We start from the raw sequence: 25,893 nt of genomic DNA on the forward strand, positions 1-25,893 counted from the left end.
GGCCTTAGCTCTCATAGCCACCAGATGTCAGCCCACACATCTCCTTGTGTTTGAGGGCTCACTTGGTGACCACTGGATATCAGGATGTCTCTTGATTAACTTTAGGGATTAAAAAGGATTCACTCAAAGAATCTGTATATGGAGGCTTTACCTGCGCCATAAGAGTTCAGGACTCTCAGGCACCAACAGTAGCATAAAGCAAGAACCTCAGCAAAGGACTGAAGGCTGCAAACAGACCCCAGCATGAACACCACAGACTGCAGCCTCAGAAACTGGGCACTTCCGGCCACCAGGGCACACAAATCCAGAGATAATATAACCTTGCTTAGCCTGGAATCCCGGGCTGTGTGCTTTATCGGGCCAGGGGCTCTACTGGGCTGGCTGTCCTTCTACCATCGCCCCGTTCAGTAAATGGCACCCCACCCTGCCAGTGCACGTGGCCAAAAACTTCAGGGTCACGTTGACTCCTCCAGTTCTCATATCCCACTTCCAGTCTGTGAGCAAATCCTGTCAAGTCTATGGTCAACGCACAACCAGAATTCCATTGGTTTTCAACCACCTCCACCACTAGGAGCCTGCTCCAAGCAGCATCATCTCTCACCTGACTACCTGGGGCACCTTTTAATTGGTTCTCTAGGTCTCCACTCCAGCTCCCATACAGAAGCCAGCGATCCTGTTAAAAATCAGATCATCACTCTTCTACTCAGAACCCTCCAGTGACTACCCAACTGACTTAAAATTTTTAAAAAGGCCTTACAAGGTGACATGGTGTGACCTTGTCCCTCATCCCCAGGCTTTGCCTCTTATCTCCTTTCCTACCACTCTCCCCTCACTCTGCTCCAAACACCCTGGCCTTCTTACCATTCCTTGAATTCCCCAGGTATGTTCTATCTCAGGGCCTTTGCACTTGCTGTCCTCGCTGTATGGATCATTCCTCTTCCCAAACATACACATGGCTAAACACATCATTTTATTCAGATCTTTACAGAAATCACCTTCTCAGGGAGGCCTCCCCTGACCACCTTGTCAAAAACTGCAACATCGCTCACGTTTACACCCCAATACTCCACGTCCCCTTTCATTTTCTTTTCTCCTTAGGATATACTAGCTAACATACTAACACAGCATGCTAACATAGGGGTCTGCAAACTATGGGCTGCAGGCCAAACACAGCCCGCCATCTAACTCTGTAAATCGTGTTTTGCAGCAACACAGCCATACCCATTCATGTACGTATTGTCTACAGCTGCTTTCACACTATGACGGCAGAGTTGACTCTGTGACAGAAACCACCTAACCCACAAAGCCTAGAATGTTTCCCATCTGGCCTCTTACAGAGAAAGTCTGCTGACCACTCCCCGACCCCGCTCTAACACAGGGTCTAACATATCGTCTGTCTCCCCTCTATACAACGAGGTCAGGGACTTTTACCTGCGTGCTCGTTATTCCCAGTGCCAATAACAGGGCCTGGTACACAGTAGGTGCTCAATAAATATTTGCCAAGTAGATAGAGGAATGAAGGAATGATGAATTGATATGGTTGAGTTGGGCTGACACATTAGTGACTTTTCTTCAAAATCTTTTTATTTTGAAATGTACAGAAAAATACCTAAAACACAAAAGTACAATATAATCAGTTGTAAAACTCAAGTAACCACCACCCAAGAAGGAGAATATAGCTCATGTCTTTTCAGTCAAAATACTATTTTTCTCTAAAATCCAAAACTCACTAAAATGCCCAGTAGAGTAATACCTGATGGAAGGTTCTGCTCACCTAACAGAGAGGCCTGGTTCACCCTGTGTGCCCTGGTTCGGAGACACTACTCAGACTTTTCTCACTTCTCACACAACAGGACGCTTCAAGACATAGGAAGACAGGAAAAACCCTGGACCCTCAGCATAAAGTCTTCAGGCTCGTGCCATTTAAGTTAAGTTGCCTCATAGCAGGGCTTCGGGCATTTTAATATAACCAGTCCCTCTTATCTGGGGTCCCAGCATCCAAATCCACTCTAAAGCAAGCACTACACCACTGAGGCTCCCATGTATTTATGCAAGCTGCTGACTTCATTTTTCTTAAGCATTTGTGATCCTCCGAGCCAAAAATTAAGACAGTCACCCTTGACTTCTCTTCTATATTTCTCCTCCATTTATTAACAAGTCACTGCTGCTGGAGCCCAGAGAATTCAGAAAAAAACAATCTATTTGGAAACAATTCTAACTTAAGTGCTGTGTCAATTCCTATCCAGGCCTCCGTTCCTGTGAATTAGGAGGGACATTTGTATTAAAACTGTCTCTCTCTTACTTAGAATGCACCTGCTCAGGCTGATTAAGCCCCAACTGGAGTCATAATTCTCCACTTTTGAGATCACTACCATTCTAACAAAATGAGTTATCACTTCTGGTGAGACATAAGAAAAACAGCTAGGACCCGTAAAAACAGAATTGTCTTCCTATGAGGTGGGAGAAAAGAAGGACAGACAGACAAAGAGGCAGGAAAAAAAGGATGTTAAGAAATAAGGACTAACAAATATTGTTATAAAATCCATAAAAATGTTAAGTCACAATTTATAATTAACATTCCATAAATGAGCCTATTGCCCACAGAGCTAAATTCTTCTCTCCTACCAGAAAAGCTACATATTGTTTCATTTTTTTCTAAAGAACATCAACTATGTTGATTGCCTTAACAGCAAGTACTCCAGATGATCTGCCCATTCTAATTTCACACAATAACTTCGTTGCTCATAATAAAAGTCCTACGTAACTTTATTCAAAATTCAAAATTGTACTGAGCTTTTAAAACATTAATTTACAGGTATAATTCTGTATGGTTTTAAGGTATAGGAATAGTTCTACTGGACATTTCCACATATTTTCCCCATTCACAAATATACTCACACAATACAGTATAATCACTGTTTAATAAAAGTGTTGGAGAAAAGGACAAGCTGTCCACTTTATACTATATCAAGGCTTCATCCTACATAGTTAAGTATAATGGGATATGATTGTCCTTACAGAATATTTCAGTAACGGTGCACCATAATTACGGGGTAACAGTTATGTCTAAATATTGCCCCTCTCCTCACTCTATCAAAAGGAAAAAAAAAAAGGAACCTAAATCTGTCACTCCATTTAAGATAAATATTTAAAATACTAAAATTGCGGTATAATGCATTAGGCTAACATCATCCTTTCTTTTTAAGGGTACAAGAATATACACATTGTTGGTAAGAAGTTACAAATCTGTTGTTTCTAATAACAAAAAAGGTGACCTAGCTAAAAATATTAATCGTAAAAATAATTAAATCCACTAATTTTATTTCTTTCCAGATACACAAGTACGTGATGCAGCATTCTGGTAATAAAATAAATAGATATGCTGGAAAGGTATCTGGTAAAATACATCCAAGGTTAATGAAATTTAAAATATTCACCAGAATGGACTCTTCTGAGAATATGCATACAAATATCTTAGCCACATTAAACCAGTGGGGGGAAAAATTAGTTTATTTCCTTTCCCTTGGCAAACCTACTTTGGCATATCCACAAGCCTCCAATACAGATTCGCAAGCACACATCTGTATCCCTGTATGTGAAGGGGATGATATATCTATTAGGAGAAAAGGGGATGAGCAGCTCAACAAAATTCTACAGGATCCTGCAGGCATTGATATTACAACATGAATTTTTATGAGTTTTCAGGGAGAAAAAAATATTTCTAACGAAAGGTTGATAAGACCTGACAGCTCCGAGTAAGTGAAATACATACACCCTCGGGCTCTCGCTCACCAAGTCCCCGCTTCACAGGTGGCACGGCCATAATTCAGCACCCAGCGAGTGCCTGTTGTATCAGGGGATGCGAGGTTCAGGTGCAGGAATCCCATCATCCCCAATATAAAGCCGTCCACTGTAGCTACTCCTGTAAGAGTTCCTCTCGCACAACGGTCACACTTCCATTTGAGGATCAAAACACTAACAAATGATGACAATAATATATTGGACAAGTGTTAGTCTCCTCTTTGCCTACTGATTTCTTGCCACAACTTTCACTATCCATATTGTCCTCCGCAAAGGTTATAAGCCTGCCTGGGGCCGGCATTTAGAGCGTTGCCATAAAGAGAATATTGTATTTGTAAATGGTACTTTGGTTGGACAACATCCTTTCACTTGCTTAAAAGACCAGAGAAGACACTGATGCCCCAGAAAGGGAGAGAGGTAGGCTTCCTTCTCCATTTCTTCTCTCTTCACATCCCCAAACATCCATCCGTTCAGCAAAATTAAGTCAGAAAAGAAAAATCTCTTTTTGGGAAATGTGCACTAGCAATTCTCAGACTACTAAAGGAAATGAAAAGCCCAAAGCTCACAATGAGAATAACACTTTTTAACAGCTGCCTTGCTATCTGAGGATCCACTCAAAGATGACCAGGGTAAACGTCACATGTCATACCCAGTTAATCTGAGGTCTTTTAAACTCGTGTGTCTGCTGTTCCTCAATATAGAAAAAAGTGCTTAGTTCTATAATGAAACATTAACATTTGTGCAAAAGTTAGGTTGTGGTGAGGACTTAAAGTTTTAAGGAATTACACTTTCAAACACACAAAAAAAACTTGGCGTCCTCTACAAGTTACAAAATATTCATGAACAATGCAAGAAGTAGAGCCAAGGGTGCAAAATACTTTGTTACAAGGAGGACAGAGGTCAGTGTCCCTCACCTAAAGCTCTCAGTCAAAGGTGAAGGTCAGGAAAAACCTGAGTGCAAAAGTTAGACACTCGAAAGGTAAAGAGATGAGTTCAAATCCTATCCCTGTCACTAAGTAGAAGACCAGGTACCAACCACCGGAGTTCTCTGAAATGCCTCTTTCCTCGCCTGTAAAAGGGGGCTGCTCCCCCCCACCTCATGGACTCGCAGCGAGGATGAAAGGGATGACGCCCACAAAGCATCTAGCACAGGTCCTGCTCGTAAAAGGCCCTCAGTACACAGCACTGGGCAGTAAACATCATCTTCCTCCACACGCCAAGAGGAGAGAGGCCAACGCTTCTACACCCCCAGCCCCTCACAGAACTGCCTGACAGCCCTTAACAGACCCAGGGACACAGAATCATGATCTCCCAGTGTCAAAGCTCCACAGGGCATTCGACTGTAGTCAAAGCTGAGGCCAAAAACACTGCCATAGCCCCCATTTCCCTATTAAATCCCAGCTGCTGGAAAGATAGGCCAAATATTTTGCTTATTGTGCTCCTCGTTCTCCCAAATATTGTCTTTCTCCCTTTATTAGTTGGCTTTGATGTTTTGTTTTGTTGATGGTCACTGGCTTTTCCACATTTTGCTTACATGGGATGCCCCCCTCAAGATGGTCCTGTGTGGGGAGAGGGTGAGCATCCTGAGCAAGAGAAACAGAAAGAACAAGGGTCTATGAGCCGCTTATCCATTCTATGTTACACTCGATCCCAAAACACTGTGGCTTAAAACCACCACTGTCTCATTTTACCTCACAATTTTGTGAGCCAGGAATTCAGGTAGGGCTCAGGAATTCAGCTCTACATACTTTTTTTACATTTTTTTTTTTAAGTAACTGTCACAATAAATTGGTAAGTCCATTCATGACAACTTTAACAAAGTGAATAAAAAAGCAGATCCTCTCTGCTTTTACTATCTACTGTGGGAAAGAGGGCTGGTTTTGATATCAGATAAACTGTGAGCAAGTTACTGAATTTCTGTGAGCTTCACCTTCCTTAACTGTGAAATGGAGATATCCTCATCTTTCTCATCAGATCACGGGGAGAATTAAAAAATATAATGTATGCAAAGTGCAGTGCCCAGCACACAGTAGGCCTTCAATAAGGACCGTGCTAAAATGCATTAGCAACATTTTCCAAAGCAAAAGAGCCACAAAGAATCACTTCTAATTAACAGCATCAGAAAACCCAAATATTTTAGGGAGATAATGCTTCTGGTCATATTTGAAGGTAATTTAAGTGTCTCATACTCAAATTTAATGTTCTCTTTTACCTTTTAGGAAGAAATTCAGTCAATCATTAGTGACAGATTTGATGTTTTCTCCTTTCAGCCCAGATCTGAATGCGCAAGGTATCTATTTCCAAGGCTCAGGCACTTTGGTTGAAACTATTTTTTCCTGGCTTTATATGTTTTTATAGCACGTTATTATACAGATAATTGAGCACTGCAATTCAGCAACCAATTGTGGAGAAGAGCCACCAGCAATGCTGTGAGGGAAATTAATTATAAAAGGAAAGAAAGGAGCAGTACTTACCAACTATTTACACAAGGAAGTCTTGGTCTTCTTTCCAGAATTTGCTTTTGCAAACATTTTTAAATGTTTGCCCGTTCAGAGGATGGGGCACCCACACCCACTCACACAGAGGCCCCTGCCAGCTGCTCATCCTGGGAGCCTGAGAAGCGAAATCCTGGCTTCCTGCGGGGACTCAAAGAACTTGTCAATCCAGGAAAGAAGCCCTTCACCTTCAAGGAGGCGCGCCTTGGGCTTCCCTGCTCCTGGACCAGTGATCACAGGAGTTACAGGAAGAGAACCAGGAGCCCTGAGACATCTACTCGGAATAACTGTCTTATTCCAGGCAGTTCTGCCTAATTGGTGACAACTGGGCAGCCAGCAACGCCAGACTTCTAAAAACCGATTCTTACATATAACTTGAACTGATAATACTCCAAGTTTTTAGAACATTTTTAAAAATCATCTTTGAACCCCACCCTGAATTGCTCACTTTGACAGGGGGACATGGAATGAATGTGAAAAATTCACACGCTGCATCCACTCAGGATCCACAAGGTAAAGTGAAGGGACTGGCTCCTGGAGTCCTTGTCATGTCAGTCTTTCAGTGCCGCACTCACTTCAGAGCTTCAGCTTCCCTTCAGCTGCAGAATAAAGTTCCCTCCTTGCATTTATTTATTCAACAAAGATTTACTGCACACTGGGAGGGTGCTGCTGTGGCTACAAAGATGAGTAAGACAGGGTCTCCGCTCTCCTGTAGCTCGCAGTCTGGCAAGGGGAGAAGACCTCAAATGCGATGAGGACGGTGCATTTGTAGACCTGTGGGTAATGCCCAGTGCGAGAAGACGCCAAGTTGCTGGGGGCAGGCAAAGCGACAGGATGAAGGAAGCAACGGACAGACCTTTGAGCTAAGAGAAACTGAGCTCTCAGTGCCTTCTTCTGATTTGCCTGGATCACCAAACTTTAATTTTTACTACAATTACACAGAAGGACAGGACCAAGATTTTAAGATGATGACAGCACCTCATCGAGGCATTTTCAGGAAGCCAAGTTTTGATCATGGGCACAGCAAATATGAAACCTCAACTTACAAAGTCAGATGTACAAAAATATTCTTGAAATTAAATTAATTCTGATTCTCAGGCCTGTGGTAAGAAACTGATCCCTCAGAGCTGTCCCTGGGATGTCACACACAGGGAAGCCTATCATGCTTAATGCAGAATCCTCATGGCCGACCAGCCCCTGGGGGCCCTGAAATCCAGCTGTGCTTCCAGGCCCCACATGTAGTCCCAGAATCTTTGCCAAGGCAGGAAGCTCAGGTGTGTAAAATCCAGCCTTTCCCAGCCTCATGCTGCCAGCGAGAGCATCCCTGCATCCCAACTCCTGTGCCCCAGCACCCGCCAACCTTGACCCACTTCCTGTCTAGAGGACTCTGCTTTCTCTTTCCCTGTTCTCAAAGAGAAACCACCCTCCAGCCCAGGAGGCGCAGTGTTCTCCCTTCTACAGGTTTAGACTTTCTCTTTATGAAGAGACTGAGAAGAACCTCTACTTCAAACTGCTTCAGTTTTCGGCCAGGCGAATATCCCCAAAGCAAGGAATCACAACCATTCCAGTTCCTGCTTACAATAGCAGAGAAGAGAAAAAGCAAAGAGCAAGATACAGGTTTAACTGCTTTAAAAAAGATTATTCTGCCACATGTGCCTTCCCAAAACAAAGCATCAGAAAGGATGCTTTATCCTCAGCTGCAGAAAACACATCCCCAGCAGAAGCACCCTCACCACCTCGCAACAGGAGGGGTCCCTGGACCTCACTGCATGTGGACCATGAGGTTCCCGCTCTCCCCAAACCACTGTCCGAGCAGCCCCTTCATGCTGGGTGGTGTGCAAAGTACCGCATCTCTTTGGCACAAAAGAAATCTGCCAGCTCAAAGAACAGGCAGAACTTGTTCTCCAAAAAACGGGGGTCCCCTGAGTGGTCTTCTGTTCTGCAACACAGAAAACATCCAATAAGATTTTTTTTTCCAAAGCTTAATCTAAGATTGGGATCTCATTGTCCTCCTCAAGAGTTAAAGAATTCTAGAGACCCCCAAATATCATTTCAATGAGGGCCAATAAACTCCTTGACTTCACGTGCCAGACAACTCAAATCTCACAGGAACAGCTTCTACTCTCCCTATCAGTCCATGCATTAGCCAGGCTGTCTGCAAGCTCTACGAGGAGAGAGTGAAAATTTATAGTTTGCAGAGTTAAGATTAATCGCATAGCTGTAACTGTAAATTTCGAAAGTCCAGAGTACACACTGTGGTTATAGTAAAAATAACTGGGACAGAGAATCTTTGAAGCAGTAGTGGAACTGCCAGACCTTCATCCGGGGCCTCACACGTTGCCTCCTCGGGTACTTTTCCTGAGCGGAGGGAGAGTGAAGGATAAGATGTGCTGGGCCAGGCAACAGAGAATAGGGCTAAAAGTAAGTTCACTTGGGAGCTTGATGTCGATTATAAAAGCAGAACTGCCCTAATCATTCCTCTTTGCCCTGGGCATTTAGAAGTAACACCATCTCCTCTAACTTTTCCCCATTCATGCTATAAACTCATCTTCTCCAGGGCCCCCTGCAGCCTTGCTTTATAATTTTGTGTGGCTTTGAAAGTGGACACCGCATCACACATGGCCCCAGTGTCACACGTGGTCCCCACGTCACATGTGGCCCCCACACAGGTAGATCATGGTTGGCAACCACTGACTCTTTGGTGAAGGGATCTTCCCCGATGCTCGCAGAATCCTGAAGGGGACAGATAAAATCCAGAGAGTCCTTTAGAGAGTAAGTTTTATCCTCAGCAGGCTCATTTCCCTCTCCACCTGCCAACACCAGGAACCAGCCACCCCGACAGGTTTAAGGCTTAGAGAATCAACCTTCTAAAATCACAGCATCTATCTCCTAAGATCAGTTCGTCTGTGGATGCTGAGGACTTCAAGCAAGTCCAGTGGCTCAGAGGTCTCAGAAAGCTCCTGGGTCAGGGGCTGCCACGTCCAGGGGGCAAGTCCTCAGCTATGTCGGGGGCTCCTCTGACAGAGGCCATGATTCCTGCCAAAGACAGGGTGAGAGCTTCTCCTTGAAAAGTTTTTCAAGTACACTTTGATGAGGAAGAACAAACAAAAAAGAAATTGAAGGAGTGTTTGAAATTTCAGCTGACCCAAAAATATCATTGCTCTAAACTTGGCAAATCTCAAGTAATGAATATCCAAAAGATATCCCAAAGCAAGAAAAGAAAGTGCCATCGTCAAGAGATAGTACCAACAATGGCTTACCTGGTAAATTCCGACCAGATATACTTTCTCTCTAAACTCTGCCCCCACAAACAAAAAGTTCCCGAAGACAGTGACTACAAAAGCATTAGTTATAAACACCGCTTAATTATCTAGGGAAATGTAAATCTTTAAAAAATTACTCTTGACTAGGAAGTTATGAAGCCATAAATAAGCTAGTATTAAAGAAAATACTAGAATCCTGGTAAGTTTATTTTCTATCAGTAATTTTAAATTACACAGGCACAAAGAGTTAACCATAAACACATGGAAAAACCAACCTTCCAATTACTATTCCTTCCAAATATTATTACTATTAAAGAAAAAAATAGAAGGTTTTCCTAAGACTGCAACTATATGTGGCGAACATTTGTTAGGGTAAATCGCTTAATCTGGTACTACTTCCTCTTCACCTTTCCAACACCTACATCCTCAAGGCAACAGGAAAACCCGCTTCCAGATGAAGCCCATCAGGTTGATGATTCTGTACTTGCTTCCCTCCCCATACCCACCCTCAGTCTGAATCACGTTTTCACTTGTTGATGGTGTGCCGTGCACATTCAGGTCAACTGGCTCTGTGTGCGCTCTGTCTCCTGATCCAACCACATGTTGCTTTAGGTGCTGACCAGATTTTTTATTTCTTTTGCATCTTCCTTCCCTCTCACCTGACAATTCCTACAGAGCTTTGCAAGCAGCAAGGTTCAATAAATACCTCTTGACTTGACAGAAAGAAAAACAACGTGCACTTTCACACCAGCTCTGCCCCACAGCAAGAAGGGTTGGCAGCAGCCTGGGTACAGGGAGGAGTCCTACACCCCCCTCCAACAAGGACAGCTTCACCAGCAGCTGCTACGGAAACCGTATGCTGGGATAACACCCTTACTCTCCAGGACGCTATGGCCACCCACCCAGTGCTCCAGCATTTCCTCCCCTTCTGGCCTTCAAAGGTGCAGGCCAACAGGCACTCCAAAAAATAATAATAGTAATAACCCAAGAAGCAGCTGACTTGGCCCCACCCACTCAGCACCCCTGTACTTCAATAATACTGGATATACAGCTCCAGCCCGTAAGTTTAGATTAAAAGGAGCCCCCCACACAAAATCCCACCGTAACAAAGCCCTAGTTTTCTAGGATATCCTAAGTGAGCGGCTGTTTTAACCACATCAAACTGAAAGCTGCCCACCTCGAACGTCAAATTAGTCTGACCGCTCCAGACCTGGACGCAATGCCTGAGAAGTCGTCCACCCACATTACAAGTTTAGAAACAAGATTTTGAATACCTGTGAAACTTAACTTTAAGAAAGCTACGTCTTAGTGGCAATTTTGTTACATAATCTGCCACTTTTCATCCAAGCCCACAGAGAAAGCAGCAGCAGTAATTAAATTTACATCCTTAGATGTCCTTAAGTGTCAAAACAAATTTCTAAAAACTGCAGGTGACGGTATCTGAACAATTCAAGACAGTGCCCGTGTGATTACAGGATTTCCGGGAGGACAAAGTCAGCATCCTGATGTTTCTCAGCAGGGCTCACACCTACATCACAAAATCACTCAGAAAACCTGTAGTTATCATTTTTAAATATCTGTGTTTCACTCTCCTTTAATTACCACAGACGATCTCTAAAGGGACACAGAGAGGCTCTGATGGAATCATCCTCATTGCTGGAACTTAGCTATAAACTATTTTGATGGGGCCTTTGACATCTCTTTAAAAGAACAAATTGCAGTAATTCCACAACTCAGCCTTAACCCTCTCATGAGAGGAGGGGAGAGAGATGGGGGAGAGAGGAGAGAAACAGAAAACAAGCAGCTCATGACATAACGAATAAAAACATCCTCCAGTTGGAGTGACACGGCCACCCTTCCTCAAACTCTGTGGATTCGGGTTCAGAAGAGAAAGAGGCTCCTGAAAACACACATTTCAGTGTCAGGTCCCCAATGGAACAAGGACACGTGGCAATTATTTAAAGCCTCATCTACAGGAACTATCAATTCTATCATCTGAGTTCAACTAAAAGAGAAAAAAGCATGGGAGAATTTAATGTCTGCAGGTGAGGGAGAGACAGACGCAAATTAGAACATCGTTCATTCTACAAAAACATTTTATCATACAAAGAAAAAATGTTTTGGACAAATGGCCTCTAGTTTTAATTATTTCTGTTAACAGTACTTGGGTTATTTAAAAAGGCATTCTGATGGGTCCTGGAGAAGCCACTTCTCCCTTAAATTCTGAGCCTTCACAGGCCTCCACGATTAGAAGTGAACTGAGAAGTGGCAGGAGACATTTTGCTTTGGGTTAAAATGATTTGCCCCCAAATGTGAAGGAGTCTTGGGCACCCAGGAAGGTGTCCTAACGACAAAGCAAGCTCAACGCCACATCTCCAGGAGGATCCCCAGAGCCCCCACAGGGCTAGAGTACAGGCTGAGTGTGCGAGTTCCCTCTCCCCCAGCTGAAACTGCTCCCCAACTCAGAACACCCAGGAGGGCAGCACCCCGCTCATCCAGGTGTGCAGATGTGGAGAATTAACAGCCAATAACTACTCGTGCCACCGTCACCCACCTCCAGAAGCTGCTACTTTGCCCCCACACTACAGAGAAGAAAGACTTGCCCTCGGGACCCCAAAAAAACCCTCATGTTAGAAACTGATGCTGGAGCAGCACTGCTCGGCTGGCAGGAGCAGGCGACAGTCAACAAGCCCCAGCTCTGGTCCCCACTCTGGCCAAGTATACACTTAACCCCTCTGGGGAAGACAGAGTGCAGAGCAACCTCTGACCTTTCAGATCCAAAATTCTACCGTCCTCACCATTTCTAGCACTATTATCCCATTCATCTCTAAAACTTTATCATCCCATTCTGGGGATTAATTAGGCTTTCGTAGGCTGATCTGGAAAATGAATGACCATTTAAAACTACGTCTCTATGGGACTTCATGCTCCAAGTTCCAAACAACTAACTTTCAAGCAAACTTATAAAACCATCATGAAATCTCAGGCTAACGACTTAGGCTGCAGCTGCCAGCCTCTGGTTTAAAAAGAAAAAGAAAAGAAAAGAAAATCATCACAGTGGTGAAAAAAAAACTTATCCTGATAGATTCTGATTTAACCTTGCAAACACTTTAGTCCACTTCAAGGGCTGGACGCCTAGGACCCAGAACAGTACAGGAGGACCCTGGCTGCCTGGCAGAGCAGAGATCATACAAATCTTTTAATTACAAGACTGATTTTTAAAATTCAGAAGTTGTTGGTCTAGGACACGAGAATGACAGATTTATGACATGTGGCCCAAGGAGAGTAATTCCAGGCAGGAAGCAAACTCCAAGCCCAAGCCTTTTCTGTTTGAAGCCTCTGGTCAAAAAAAAAAAAAAAAAGAGCAGATTCTGCCACTGATCTAAGGATTTGCAGACGGCTCGACGGGAGAAAGGTCCGGTTCTGCAGTCAGTCTCCAGGAGCCAGCACCAAAACACCCTTCTTCATAATTTCACCTACGACAACAATTTTGCTGTCAAAAATTATTTTATTTTAAAGGTTACTCAACAGATAGCCTCCACAGCAATTTCTAAAGGACAGCCCTAACCCATACAGTTAAGACCCTAATACCTAGGCCCTAAAGTTACCCTGTACTGAAAAGGGGGCTCACGTTCTACGTTCCCTTTCCTGGCTAGCCAAACCAATTTGCTATTACAAGACTTTTATTCTAAAACTGACGCTGCATGCACAAAGTGACTATTTAAAGAATCTAAGTATTTCCAAAAAAACCCACAGAAGCCTGGCAACTTGAATGGGTGAGAGAACACAATAGCATGCTATAGCATCAAGAGACATGCAAAACTAGCCCTGGGGTCCAGAGGTAAACCCCTTTGCAGGCAATGGGGGGTAAAAGACAAAACAATCAACATTTATTCATGATGACTGATGCAAACATACCAAAAAATTTTTAAAATGGATAAAAGTGGAGCATAAGGAACCCACATTTTTTCTGTATGTTTAAGTCAGCATAATCTGAATGGAAGAATCCACGAGTGACTGTCCTTGCGGAAATTCCTCTCAAGAACATGTGCCTATTCACAAACCAGACAACACCACAATTGACTGTCCAGTTTGTCAAAAGAAAAATGTGAATAAACAGTTCTATAACAAATTATATACTGGCGACAACTTTAAAATCTTAAATGAATGCTTCCATAGTAAGAGGGAAACGAAAAACGAGCTGGAGCAGAGAGGAACCTATTTCATCACAAGCGAAGATCACAAAGGCTAATAATTTTGCCTAGCATGGAGCCAAGGCGAAGTTCAGACCTCTCAACTCCCACATCAACACACATCCACTACTGATAAAACTGTCAGCATTCCCACAACCCATTTCCGCTGACAGCAGCTTTATCCTGAGCACTAATGAGTACAGCCCAGTATCACTTAATATTTTAAGGCTAGTTGTCAATATTTCATTAGAAATTAAAATAATTCCTTTAAACACAGGGCCAAAAATGACTTACTGCTACAAGTGTGATTGTAATGAATAACCAAAAATTATCCTGGCAGAATACAGTTTCCCAATGTCAACAGGAAAATAAGAATTGGTTTAGAGACAAACCCTTTCATTTGAAGAAACCCAATCAGCCCATTAACCAATGACCCAGCGTCATAGCTTTAAATCTTAGCCCTGACCTTAACCAAAGCTCTACAGAGAGACACTTAATCCGAACTCTTAATGCCAAAGGCATAGGGACTTATCCACTAAGTAGTGTTTTCATTCATTTAACAATTATTCGTTCAATCATCATTTATTGCGTGCCATATCATATAAGACTCTGTGCTAGGCTCTGGGATACGGAGATGACCAAGAGGCTAAGGCCTTAAGGAATGCACAGTGTTCCTCAATGGTCTCCTCAAACCTGCTCCTCTCCCAGTCTCTTCTCCGTATTCTTCTCCTCTTCATTAGAACAACATTCAGAGGGCCACTTAGCTACAGTGTGCTGGTGTGAATCAACTGAATCATCAACTAAATTTGAAAAGACTTTTGTAACAGGTAAGTGAATAAATGCATACAAAACACTCAGAATGGCATCTTGACACACAGAACCTCAACTGCAATTTTGTGCAATGTATTGTTATTATCCACTACATACCCGCACTCTCTCTGCGACAGAGACTTGAGCTGATAGTACCTCGTTCCCACCCTGAGGAACTCACAATCTTGGGGGAGTGAGAGATATATTAACTATTAACTCTACAAAAAAAGAAATGTGTACAAAATGGGAATGAGAAAAGAGTCATTTGCACAGCCTCTTCTGGTAAGTACTGTACAAATATTAACAACATATACGGGACCTAGCAGAACCCAGGAACAAAGATAATGCAGCCCAACCCTGAGAAAAACAGAACTTATCTGACGATCTTCAACTTCCGAAGTTAAAAAAATAAGCCAAGATTATCTACTTTCGTTAACAGCACACGGAATTTTATACTCATTTTCTACCTCTTCTTATACACCTCTGCGTCTTCAGTAGTTTTCAAAGATGATTGATGCCCAAAGGGAGAGCCCTAAAGCACTTACAAGACGTCCAATCACTAAAAAGAAAAAAATCAGCACAGAATAATAAGGCGGCAAAACCACACTGTGACATTACAGGGAAAAAAGGTAAGCAACAAAGTGAGAACAAAAAGGGCTTTCAGTTAATTTCTAGTGAATCATGAAATTCGGGAACCAAAAAGGATCTTCCCTCCAAACATTCTGCTTAACCAGGGTTTCACTACAATCTCCCAACTAAAGAGGTTTGTTGTGTTCTTTTTAAAATTCCGACGACCAAGCTATAGATAGAAAGGAGAAGAGAAAAGAATGAATTAGAACAAGAAATGACAGGTAACCTAACACACAGAAAGTGATGACTCTGAAATAGTTGTGAAGGCATTTAAACCAGTATGATCTCAGCAGACTACAAAATCATCACATTGCTACTCTGCTGGTGAAACTCTTTCCAACCAGTCCTACTTCTTAATTTTAAAACTGCTGCCCTCAGCTTGCTCCAGGTAAAAATGTTTTAATTGCAAAAGCCGAACTCTTGGAAACAAAAGCAGTACTGGCATGTTAATAAAGAAAATCAAGAGAGTTCAAAGTTGTAATTTCCATTTTATCTCATCCTCCTAATGGAGAATTTGCCCCACGATGAGGACCCACCCATCACCACAGATTAAAGTTAGTCCTGCAAGGTCTTAAAGGTACTTTTGAACCATACTCCTCTGCCTAACCAACAATGAACTGAGGTAGCTTATTAGGGTAACAATCAATGTCCACAGAACAAAAGAACCAAGATCTTCCAAGGAAATAAAGTGGTACATTAAATAAAGTTTACAAAGGTAATATTTCAAACAACAGACAAATAATTTAAAGTACCAAAACGGAGGGCAAAGAGAATATATTGTTTTCTTGACAAATATTTTTCCTCTCATTCTCCTGTGCTCTCTTATGCTCACACACACTCGCCCAGTCTTTAAACTAAGGCCATGCTGACTTAACATAGCGCTTCTACTTACTAGCCTGATAAGAGCCACAAGAACGGGAAGGTCAGCACTTTCCTGGGTCTTCCTGATATGTGCTCCAGTCATCTGAGATGAATGTAAAGTACTCCTCCGTAAGTAAAACCGTTCAGTGGTCCTTTCTCTCCAAACAAGCATCTGGGGCTGCCCTTTTCTCTGGAGCAACTCTCCCCTCCTCTCTGTGGCTGCATCTGAGTGAGTAGCCTCTGAGCTGCCCTTTTTAAACGAGAAGCCTGGGGCGATGAGGATGTCAATTAAGCCTCAGGTGACTCCAATTACGTACTCCAACTAAAACTAAGGGAGGGAGGAAGCAAATTTTGTGAGTTTGTGTGTACAGGAGCTAGACATATTCCTATGGAACCAATTTATTCATGACGAACCTATTCATGAAAATAATCATTTAACCTTTATATACAAAATGGATTTCACCACAAGTGCATTCTATTTCAATATCTTAATGTAGTTCAGTTAGCAATGATTGCCCTAAGAAGCAATTTTAAATTTGTAATTTCTTTGACTACAAGTGTCAATGACAGTGTACAGTGACATAAGATTTTAACCACCAACTCTAACTCAATGTTCCTTTGTTCCCTTAGCACTGATGAGGTACTGGGGCCCTTCCTGCATTGCACAAGGTGTATGTATCTCTGCATAAAGAAACGCCTGAAAAGACAGATGTTAACACCAAAAGCCAGAGATATGATGGTATCATTTTTAAAACAAACATAGAAAGGCACAAAATCATCGGCCAGCAGTGCACTACATACCTAACTTCTCAGCTTATTAAAAAAGCAGCTGCCCAAGGTCCAACATGGAGGCCGAAAGACCCACATCTGATGTGATTTTGATATGTACATGCAACACCCCAGACTAAACCGGGTGCACCTGTGAGCTTGCCAGCGCTGAAACCACGGCTAAATAACAAAGTCAAGAACATTAAAACTAAATTTTCATTTTCCACATGATAGCCCATGAAATTACTGAAAAGAAAGCCAATTTGTCATTATTTCCATCCCCTCTCCCACTTCCCCACCTGCCCCACCCCCAATATGAGGACAAAGCATTTGGGCTGAAAGGTTCAGTGGAAGTAAGTACCATAATCAAAATTATATCGACTGTGTCCAAGAGAGGAATTGATGGGCTGGCAAAAGAGTACAGGCCTAGGGTACAAATTTATAAGCTGTCTCACAGACACATATGTATCTAGTTATGAATTCAAATTATTAACTAAGCAGTGAATGCTTTTCATTAAGAGAAGTCGGAGGTGCCACCAGAAATTTCACCTAAGTTCTATACATTTAAATATGACTTCAATGTATGTGTACCGCTGACCACGGTCCTGAACCAACATTTCCCATTTAGAGCAGGGTTTTCTCTCCCAACCCTTTTGGAAGTGACGACTGTGCAATCCCTCCTAGGAATTCTGGACCAGGTGAGAGGGCACTGAGAGAGACGGCAAAGAGAGGCAGAGAAACAAGCGCACAGCAGCTGTTGGAGAAAGAGAACTCTGCTTAATCATCGTTTATGTTATGCTTTAACCCAAAATAACATTACCAGATAAGAAAACAGACAAAACACTGGAGACATCAGAGGACAAGAATCTCTGCACCTGAACAGGTGCAGAGGGCAGAGCACCAGGATGGCGGAAGGGAACACCAACTGCGGTCACTGCACCAGCATCTGAGTTACACCAAAAGTGCTCCGAGACTATGTGCATTTTTGCCCTAAAAATTGAAATGTTTACACTGTCCCAAAGGCATAAAACAATGTGTATTGGGCAATAAATATATACAGGTTTTTGTATCTTTAAAAGTTCTATCACATTTTTAACAGATTTCCCCTCTGAGAAGTTGGGGTGTCCCCTGGACCACTTGCCTCACTCCCCTCCCCCCTCCAATGCTTACATGAACCAAAGTTGGATTCCAGAAAATCACTGGATTTCCTTGTTACTCCCTTCTCAGCCCCTAAATCAATACCTGGGAAGCTTAAGTACATGGTCATCTCACCAGCCTCCCCACACAGCTGACACGCTCCCTTCTGATTACATCCCTGGGTGCAGCTCATGAATACACATTCATAGAGTCTTTTGGGATATTATTTAATAAATGATCACTAAGAGCAGGTTTCATGAGCAAAAGAGAGATGGTGTCTTAATTGAAGGGTTAATGAACCATACACCATAAAGCTTTGCTATTGGTACCTCTTAAGAAATGCCCTGTGCATGAAATTAAAAGTGATAACTACGTTACATATCTACCTACTCGTGAATGAAAAGGCCTGCCAGGACTACCAGCAAAACATGCAGGTAGCATACTCCATCACAGAAGGGACCTCTAGGCTTCTGATTATTCCTGGCTATGGCGCTGATATTCTGCATACACCAGCTTTTCCATACCCAGTAACAAGAGCACACACAATTAAGGAATGCACACTATGTGCCACACATCATGCTGAGCACTCCATATAAAACACCTCATTAATTCTCATAACGAACCTCTGCAATAAATACTGGCATGTCCATTTTACAGATGAGGAAAATCTTTAACTTTCCCAAAGTCACAAGACCTATAAGCAGCTGAACAAGGATCATTAGTCCATACCCTGACGCAAGAGAGACCCTGACCCCAGAGCTGGGAAAAACTGGCTGATGGCTCTGGAGAGATGAAGGGAGGAGCACAAGCCCTTTTCAGGCAACACTACAGAACTTGAGAACGCGATTATAAACAGCATGGGGTGCCTTTCATCTAAAAAGTCCAATCATCTCTCCTAAGATGTACAAGTGAATGCGTGCATGCACACACACCACTCAGCTTTCTCTAACGCCAGGCCACCTGGTTATGGACTCTTCTCATTGTGAGAAATTTTCTGCCAGGATTCTTTCCACAGTTTAGCATCTTTGCACCTCACATTGTAGCACGTCCATACCCTTCCCCACAGGGACAAACTGACGTACAACTGGACTCATACACTGTGTCCCCTACGTCCAAGGGGATAGACAGCCTTTGTCACTGGCTCTAAAACACTGGCAAAATATAAATACTAGACATTTCCTGGAATATCTCAAACCAGAGAAGAAAAGGGTAAAAGCCTTAGTTCCTCCATGTGACCCTTCCCTCTCTAGGAAAATCCAAGCAAACAAGCTAGACTCCACATGTGTGTCAGCTCACAAACACCACACTTCCTGTCACCAGCGCATCTCATACAATCTCAGGGCCGTTCCCCTCGTATTCACCTCAGGCAAATGTTCCCCAGCAACATACTACGGAAACGAGCATCTGCAAGGCCCTCTTCTCAGTCTGCATTCAGGTTAATAAAGCTTTTGCTTCAAGAAAATACTAGGCTTAAGGCAATATCACAGTGAAAAGCAGCATTAATGTTCACGCTAAGATATTCTCCTGAACAGACTTAAATTCTTTTCCTATTACACTTCCTATGTGTTTACCTGGAGTCCTTGAACTACCAGGAATGAGCCCCCCATTCCATCTACACATCATTTATTAAGATGCCACCTTCTCAGGTTATCAAACATTTAAAGAGGCTACACCAGTAGTTCCCAGCAGGCGGGCTTCATGCTGCCTGGCCTTCCCAAAATACAAATCGGATCATGTCACCTCCTTGCTTCGAACCCTTCAATGGCTCCCAGTCCTTAGAATAAAGTCCCAAAGGCTCTGTGTGACCCAGCTGCTGCTTCTCTCTCAAGCATCATCTGATGCCATGCTCTCCTCTCCTCCCCTCCATGCCAAACGACCAGAGTCCTCTCAGATCCACAGCCCACCATGCTCTCTCCTGCTACCTGCATCTCTTACCTCCTCCCTCTTCCGACTAACTCCAGCTCATTCATTTGCTCTCAGCTCAAACATCACTTCCTCCGTGAAGCAGTTCTTACCCCCAGACTAAATGCATTACACGGTGCCGTCCCACACTCCCTCGCAGCCTGTTCCCATACCCCTTTTACCACCTCTGAAACCTGTTAATTAATAATCATGTGTTTAGTGACTCTCTCTCCACACTAGAAGCTTCAGGAGGTCAAAACTCTGTCCGTCTTCTCCACCTTCACATCCTCAGAGCCCAGACGATGCTTCACACAAAGTCAGACTCACTATATACTGGCTGACTGACTGATTTTCTAAACTCATGGCTCTTATTGAAGTAGTGAGTCAAAAAGAAGATTAAATAACACATATGGGAAGATTTATGCACTACTTTTTTTTTTTTTTCAAACTATGTAGCTGCTGTGCGTTCCACTTCTCAGCGGCCTGGGGTTCACCAGTTCAGACCCCGGGTGCGGACATGGCACCGCTTGGCATACCATGCTATGGTAGGCATCCCACATATAAAGTAGAGGAAGATGGGCATGGATGTTAGCTCAGAGCCAGTCTTCCACAGCAAAAAGAGGAGGATTGGCGGCAGTTAGCTCAGGGCTAATCTTCCTCAAAAAAAAAAAAAATATATATATATATATATGTAGCTGCTGTGATTAATAAAATACAAATTCAATGAAATTCAATTTCATTTTATTAATTAATTCAATTAATAAAATACAAATTCAATGAATTTAGTGTATTCATGGTTGCTTTTTCCTATTTCTTGTCTTAACCAACAAAATTCATCTACTGCACTATGGTCATGCGGGGGACCCCCCCAACACACACACACACACACACAGCCAAAGTGATATTAAAAGCAGTCCTCAAACTCATACTATTTAATAGAACAGTTAAAAAACATCCCATAATTGTGCCTATGATTAATGAGGGAAACTGTTTCCCAATTTATGCCAATAAAACAAATCCTTTAGTGTAGCAGACTACAAATAAGCCGCTTCATATTGAGCAGAAAATCCTTTTAACCACTAAGCCTTTTCTCCGCCATTCTGAGAATGCCTGCAAGTTGCAAGTTCTAACAAACTGGTGAAAAGCAGAGTTAATACGCAAGTCCCTTCACAGGCGTTCTGCGTGGATCCTCAGTGATTCGACTTTGTTTAAAATTTACCAGGAAAAACCGTTTATAACATCTTCACTGTGATCCAGGAAGGTTTTTTGATACGAGATCTAAAGGTTTGAGCATCACAATCCACAACAGACAAAAACAAATGAACACACACACAGTCACCCTTCAATTAAATGCACAACTATTTTCAAAGATGTCATTTTTTTCCTCATTCAATCAATGTATATTTACTGCATCCCTACGAACTCACAAGAGGCACCAAGCTAGGCATACAAAGACAAGGTTTCTGCCCTCAAGGACTTCACTAACACCAAGAGCAAACGGCAGCAAGTGCTTCAGTAGTCATCACAAGGTGCTCTGGGAAGGGACAGGGCCGAGGACGTAAAGGCTCGTCTCAGAATTGTGGTCAGAAGAACTGTCTTCCAACCTAGACCATTTCACTACCAGAAATGCAGCTGGCTACCCGCCGGGACGCACAGATGCCCAAACCCACAGGTTCAAGGAAGCAGCAGTGGTCAGACGCACTTTATTAAATAAGAAGTCATGCGCTATTTCTAACTCTCATGTGTTTGACATTAAGTACATAGAAACTATGATCACTGCCATGTTAAACTAAAGGACTGTTTCTAAGACACCAAAAGCCTAAAGGGCTGATTTAAGTCTATGAGACTTTGCAGGTTTACACACATATTGACAGTAACTATGAAATCGGCCAAACACCATTGACACTACTAGATATATACAAAACAACTTCAACAAGGTTGCCCTCAAGAATTAGCTCTGCAATAATACACTAGAAACTTAGAATTTTGCTGTTTTAAAAACTGATGCAATAAGTTACCGTAAAATAATCTTTGGAAAACGACGATTTTCCCAAGCTAGATGCAACAATTTTAAAATCTAAATGAACCTCTTTCCGTTTTATGGGCTGTACATAAGTCTTTCCATGCTTTACACTCAGTGCCTTGCAACAGCGTAACTAACCCTGCACCTAGAGTGCCATCATACAACCTGATACAGACACTAACTACTTCCCAGCTTATCATAATAAAATGAGAAGAAACTCAGACACAGCTTCAGGTTCTTTGAAAGTAGGTAGTAGATTCATTACGCATAAACAAAATAATAAGCCAGCCCAAGCTTGTACTTCCATTTCACAAAATTTTTATCACTAATAAACGTGAAAATTAATATTTACTCAGCACTCAATGCTATACGTTAAATACAGTGCTAGGATTAAATCAGATGGCGTGTATAAAATGCCTAACAGCTCTATTGCTAAGATTCCCACTTTAGAGGCAAAAAACTGGGGTTAGGGGCCAGCCAGATGGCGAAGTGGCTAAGTTCGCACGCTCTGCTTTGGCAGCTGGGGATTCAAAGGTTTGGATTGCAGCGCAGACCTACACACCACTCATCAAGCCATGCTGTGGTGGTGTCCCACGTACAAAGTAGAGGAAGACTGGCACAGATGTTAGCTCAGGGCCAATCTTCCTTACCAAAAAAAACCCAAAAAACTGGGGGTTACATGAGTTGAATGGTCCACGATCCCACATCTGGTTAAGGCAGCAGAGCGAGGAATCAAAGTCGGGTCTTTCCACTATACAAGTGTTTGTAACCTGGTGCTCCTGAACAAACTCTCTGGAATGGTACTTATAAGCGTGCATGTTTTCTGAGGAGAGGATGGAGGGCTTTAATTAGATTCTCAGAGGCCCACAACTCCCTCCCCCCCAAACGTTAAGAACTGTGGCACCATACGTAATCCCTAGTGTAAGAACCAGAAAATATGCACTGGACTTCAACCTCTTTTACCAAGACTGTCACTTCCCCAGTCCAGGGCTGGGGGCTGGGGGGGGGGGGGGGGGGGTACTCCACAGATTTAGTTGTGCTTTAAAATCCTTAGAGCAAGTCGAGACTTCCACTCCTGGACAAATTCCAGCATCTTCTGCCACAGGTTAAGTTACACAATAAATTGCAATACTGTATCAGTTTACATCCAATTCTGAGATTGCACAAATACTGACCAAGGTTATTTAGTCATTCCACTTTCCAAAACATGTTTCAGTCAACCAGTCCTCACTGCACTACCTGTGAAATAAGCTATCATTACATCTACTTCCAAGAAAGTAAAACACCGTCACCCTGAGGCCACGCAATAAATCAGCCACAGAATCAGGATCAAAAGTGAGAAGTTCGCACTTCCCGCACCTGGGATCTGCAAGACCATGTCAGTTACCACGGAACAGCCTCCTTGCTACACAGAAAACACAGGGCAACTGACTACTATCTTCTCTACCAACAACACCATTAAATTAGAACCTAGTGGTAAATCAGTAAGTTAGGGCATACCCCCAGCTGCCCAGGGACAAGTGTGCTCATCTCTAAAAGCTGGGGCAGATGTCACAGGGCAAACACTCAGCACACGTCTGGCATGTGCAAAAGGAGATGCAACTACTGAAGAAGACTGGTTTAGTCCAGCACCTGCTCAGGTAGTTCTGTGACGGGCGTGGCACTCAGCTTAACACCTGGCGTCCTGTCCCTAGGCTCAATCTGAACCTGGGATCCATCCTGAATTTTTGATCAGAAAAAGGGAGTACTCATGCGTAAATGAACTTCACCTTGAATTCCTTTAGTTCAAACCCCTCATTTTACAGATTACGGAACTGAACCTCAGAGGAATGAAATGACTCACCCAAGGCCTCACAACTCAGGAGCAGAGATAGTTCTAGAAAGCAGGTCTCCAGACACCTATCCAGGATGCCTGCAATCCTCCTGAGCACTGGGCCATGGGTCATGGTTACTGCCAGAGGCCTGGACAACCACCAACCAGGGTTTGCTACATTTCTGCCAGGCTAAGACTTGTCTCCTCTCACCTTGTGCCAGATCCCGTCTTTGCCTCCAGGCTCAGGTCCCAAGGGGCACCGGCCTCAGCCTGCATCTTCTGAGGGACAAAGACAATTACTTACTAAAGCTAAGCCCATCAGAGATGAGGAAAATACCATTCTGGCACGAGGAATACACTTCACAAGGAGGCTATGTGAGCATGATGTTTTATTTATGGCCCTGCCTGATCAAGAGGACTTCCCCACAAGAAACGTCCAAAGCAAATAATTTTAAAGAAATGAAGAACTTTGTGCTTCCTTAACTGTCCTCCAAAGGCAGAAAAAAAGCCAGAGAAAGCAGGCGGGAGGACACCAAAGTTATAGGCTCAATGTGTCAGGACACGACCCACAAGTTTTGGACCAAGATCCTTCTAGGAAACCAGGAGGGACACAGTCGCTCGAAGAAGGTGGGACGCTCCCTATTCACTTTGGCGACCAGCGCGTATTTCGACACCCTGGCACAAGTCTGAATGGGGGCTGCAGGCGCGCACGTCCGCGCCGCCCGCCCAGAGCCGAGCGTCCTTCTCTCCCGGAGGACCGGCGCTGCCGCGACCAGCCAGAACCAGCAGCAGACGATCTCGGGGGTTCCGGTGCCACCGAAACCCAGTGGTGCAACTACGCGGGTACCGTTCCCACTCGTGCCCCCCCCAACAACACGCCGTCTCTCCCTCTCACACCCATCCCATCCCCAGACTCGCCCTCGACCCAAGCGCTTCCAAGTGGGATGCAATGCCCACTTCGGAGAATGAGATCTTAGTCGTGGGGACAAGCCAGGAGTCAGCTCGCATCCATTCACAAACCCGCGGAAGCAGATACAGACATTAAGGAGTTTGCTGCTTTGGCATTTTAAAAGCACACTATCAGGCAGCACAAGTAGACACACATATACAGGGAGGTAACCACCACGGGGAAGTCAACGACCCACAGGGAGGCTCCTAACTATCCTTATCTCGGGCTCGGGGCAGAGCACCTGGGGTCCCTCTCCCTCTCCATGACCCGGCGCGCCCTGCCCGCTGCCCGCGCACGCTAGGTGGAGAGCTGGGGTCGCCCGGCCGCCAGGACCCACGGGGGTTGAGACGGGGCCCACCTCCTCATCCTGCTCCTCCCGGGACGTGCTGCTGCCCCGGGGCGCGGGCGGCGCGGCTCCTCCGGGGAGCGGCGGCGGTGGCGCTGGGACTCCAAGCTCGAGCACCGCGCGCGCGGGAGCCCACGCGGCCGGCGGACAAGCACCCAGGGCGCCGCCCGGCGGCGGCGGCGGCTGCTCGCGGGAGAAGCCGCCGGGCTCCCCTTCCTCCGACAGAGTTTCTGAGCCCGAGGAGGACTCGGCCGAGGAAGCACCCGGCGAGGACGCGGCGGCCGCCGCAGGGGCGGGAGTCCGGGCGCCGTGGCCGCTGCAACCGCGGGGCACCGGCTCCGGCGCCTCAGAAACTTTCTCCCCCATTTCCCTCCCGGGCCCGAAGTGTGGCCCGAGGCGCGCCCTCCGAGCCTCCGGGGAAAGCCGAGGAGGCTCGGCTCCGGCAGGCTCTCGCTGCCGCTCCCGGGCTACGGGGAGCCCCGCCGGCGACTACATGGCCGCGGCACGGCCGCCGGAGCCTGCCGCCAAGTTAGCCGCCGCCCGGGCCCGGCGGCCGACGGGGGCTCCCGCGCGCGGGGACATGCCAGCTCAGGTCCGCGCTCGGCGCTGCCCGATCCTCCCGCGCTGCGCCCGAGCCGCCTGGACTGCGGCTTCTCCGGCAAAACCTGCCTCCGGGCCGGAGCTGGGCGGCGGAGGAGACGGGCAGCCCGCGGAGCCAATGGCAGGGCAGGCGCGCCGGTGGGCGGAGGCTGCGGAGCCCCGGGCCGCGCGGGCGTCAGGTAGCGGAGGCGGGGCCGAGGCGCCGGCTGCGGGGTCCCGCGGGAGCTAGGGGCCCGGGCACCGGAGACGGCGCCCGCGCCCTGAAGGGCGGGAGTGATCCCGGAGTCGGAGCATGAGACTGG

The 25,893-nt window shown here is 44.8% G+C and overlaps 1 protein-coding gene across 7 annotated transcripts in view; it reads right to left on the reverse strand.

The window, feature by feature from the left end:
* The window catches only part of MAST4 (microtubule associated serine/threonine kinase family member 4), a 574,884-nt gene extending 549,275 nt beyond the window's left edge, over positions 1-25,609 (reverse strand). For all 7 annotated transcript variants that reach the window (XM_046672111.1, XM_046672109.1, XM_046672105.1 and 4 more), the window contains exon 1: positions 25,004-25,609. In XM_046672111.1, coding sequence (XP_046528067.1) covers positions 25,004-25,357 — 354 coding nt within the window. In that variant the 5' untranslated portion in view covers positions 25,358-25,609. The remainder of the gene's footprint in view (positions 1-25,003) is intronic.
* Between the last annotated feature and the right edge of the window lie 284 nt (positions 25,610-25,893).

This window comes from Equus quagga, chromosome 9 (genome assembly GCF_021613505.1).
Source record: "Equus quagga isolate Etosha38 chromosome 9, UCLA_HA_Equagga_1.0, whole genome shotgun sequence".
NCBI lineage: Eukaryota > Metazoa > Chordata > Mammalia > Perissodactyla > Equidae > Equus > Equus quagga.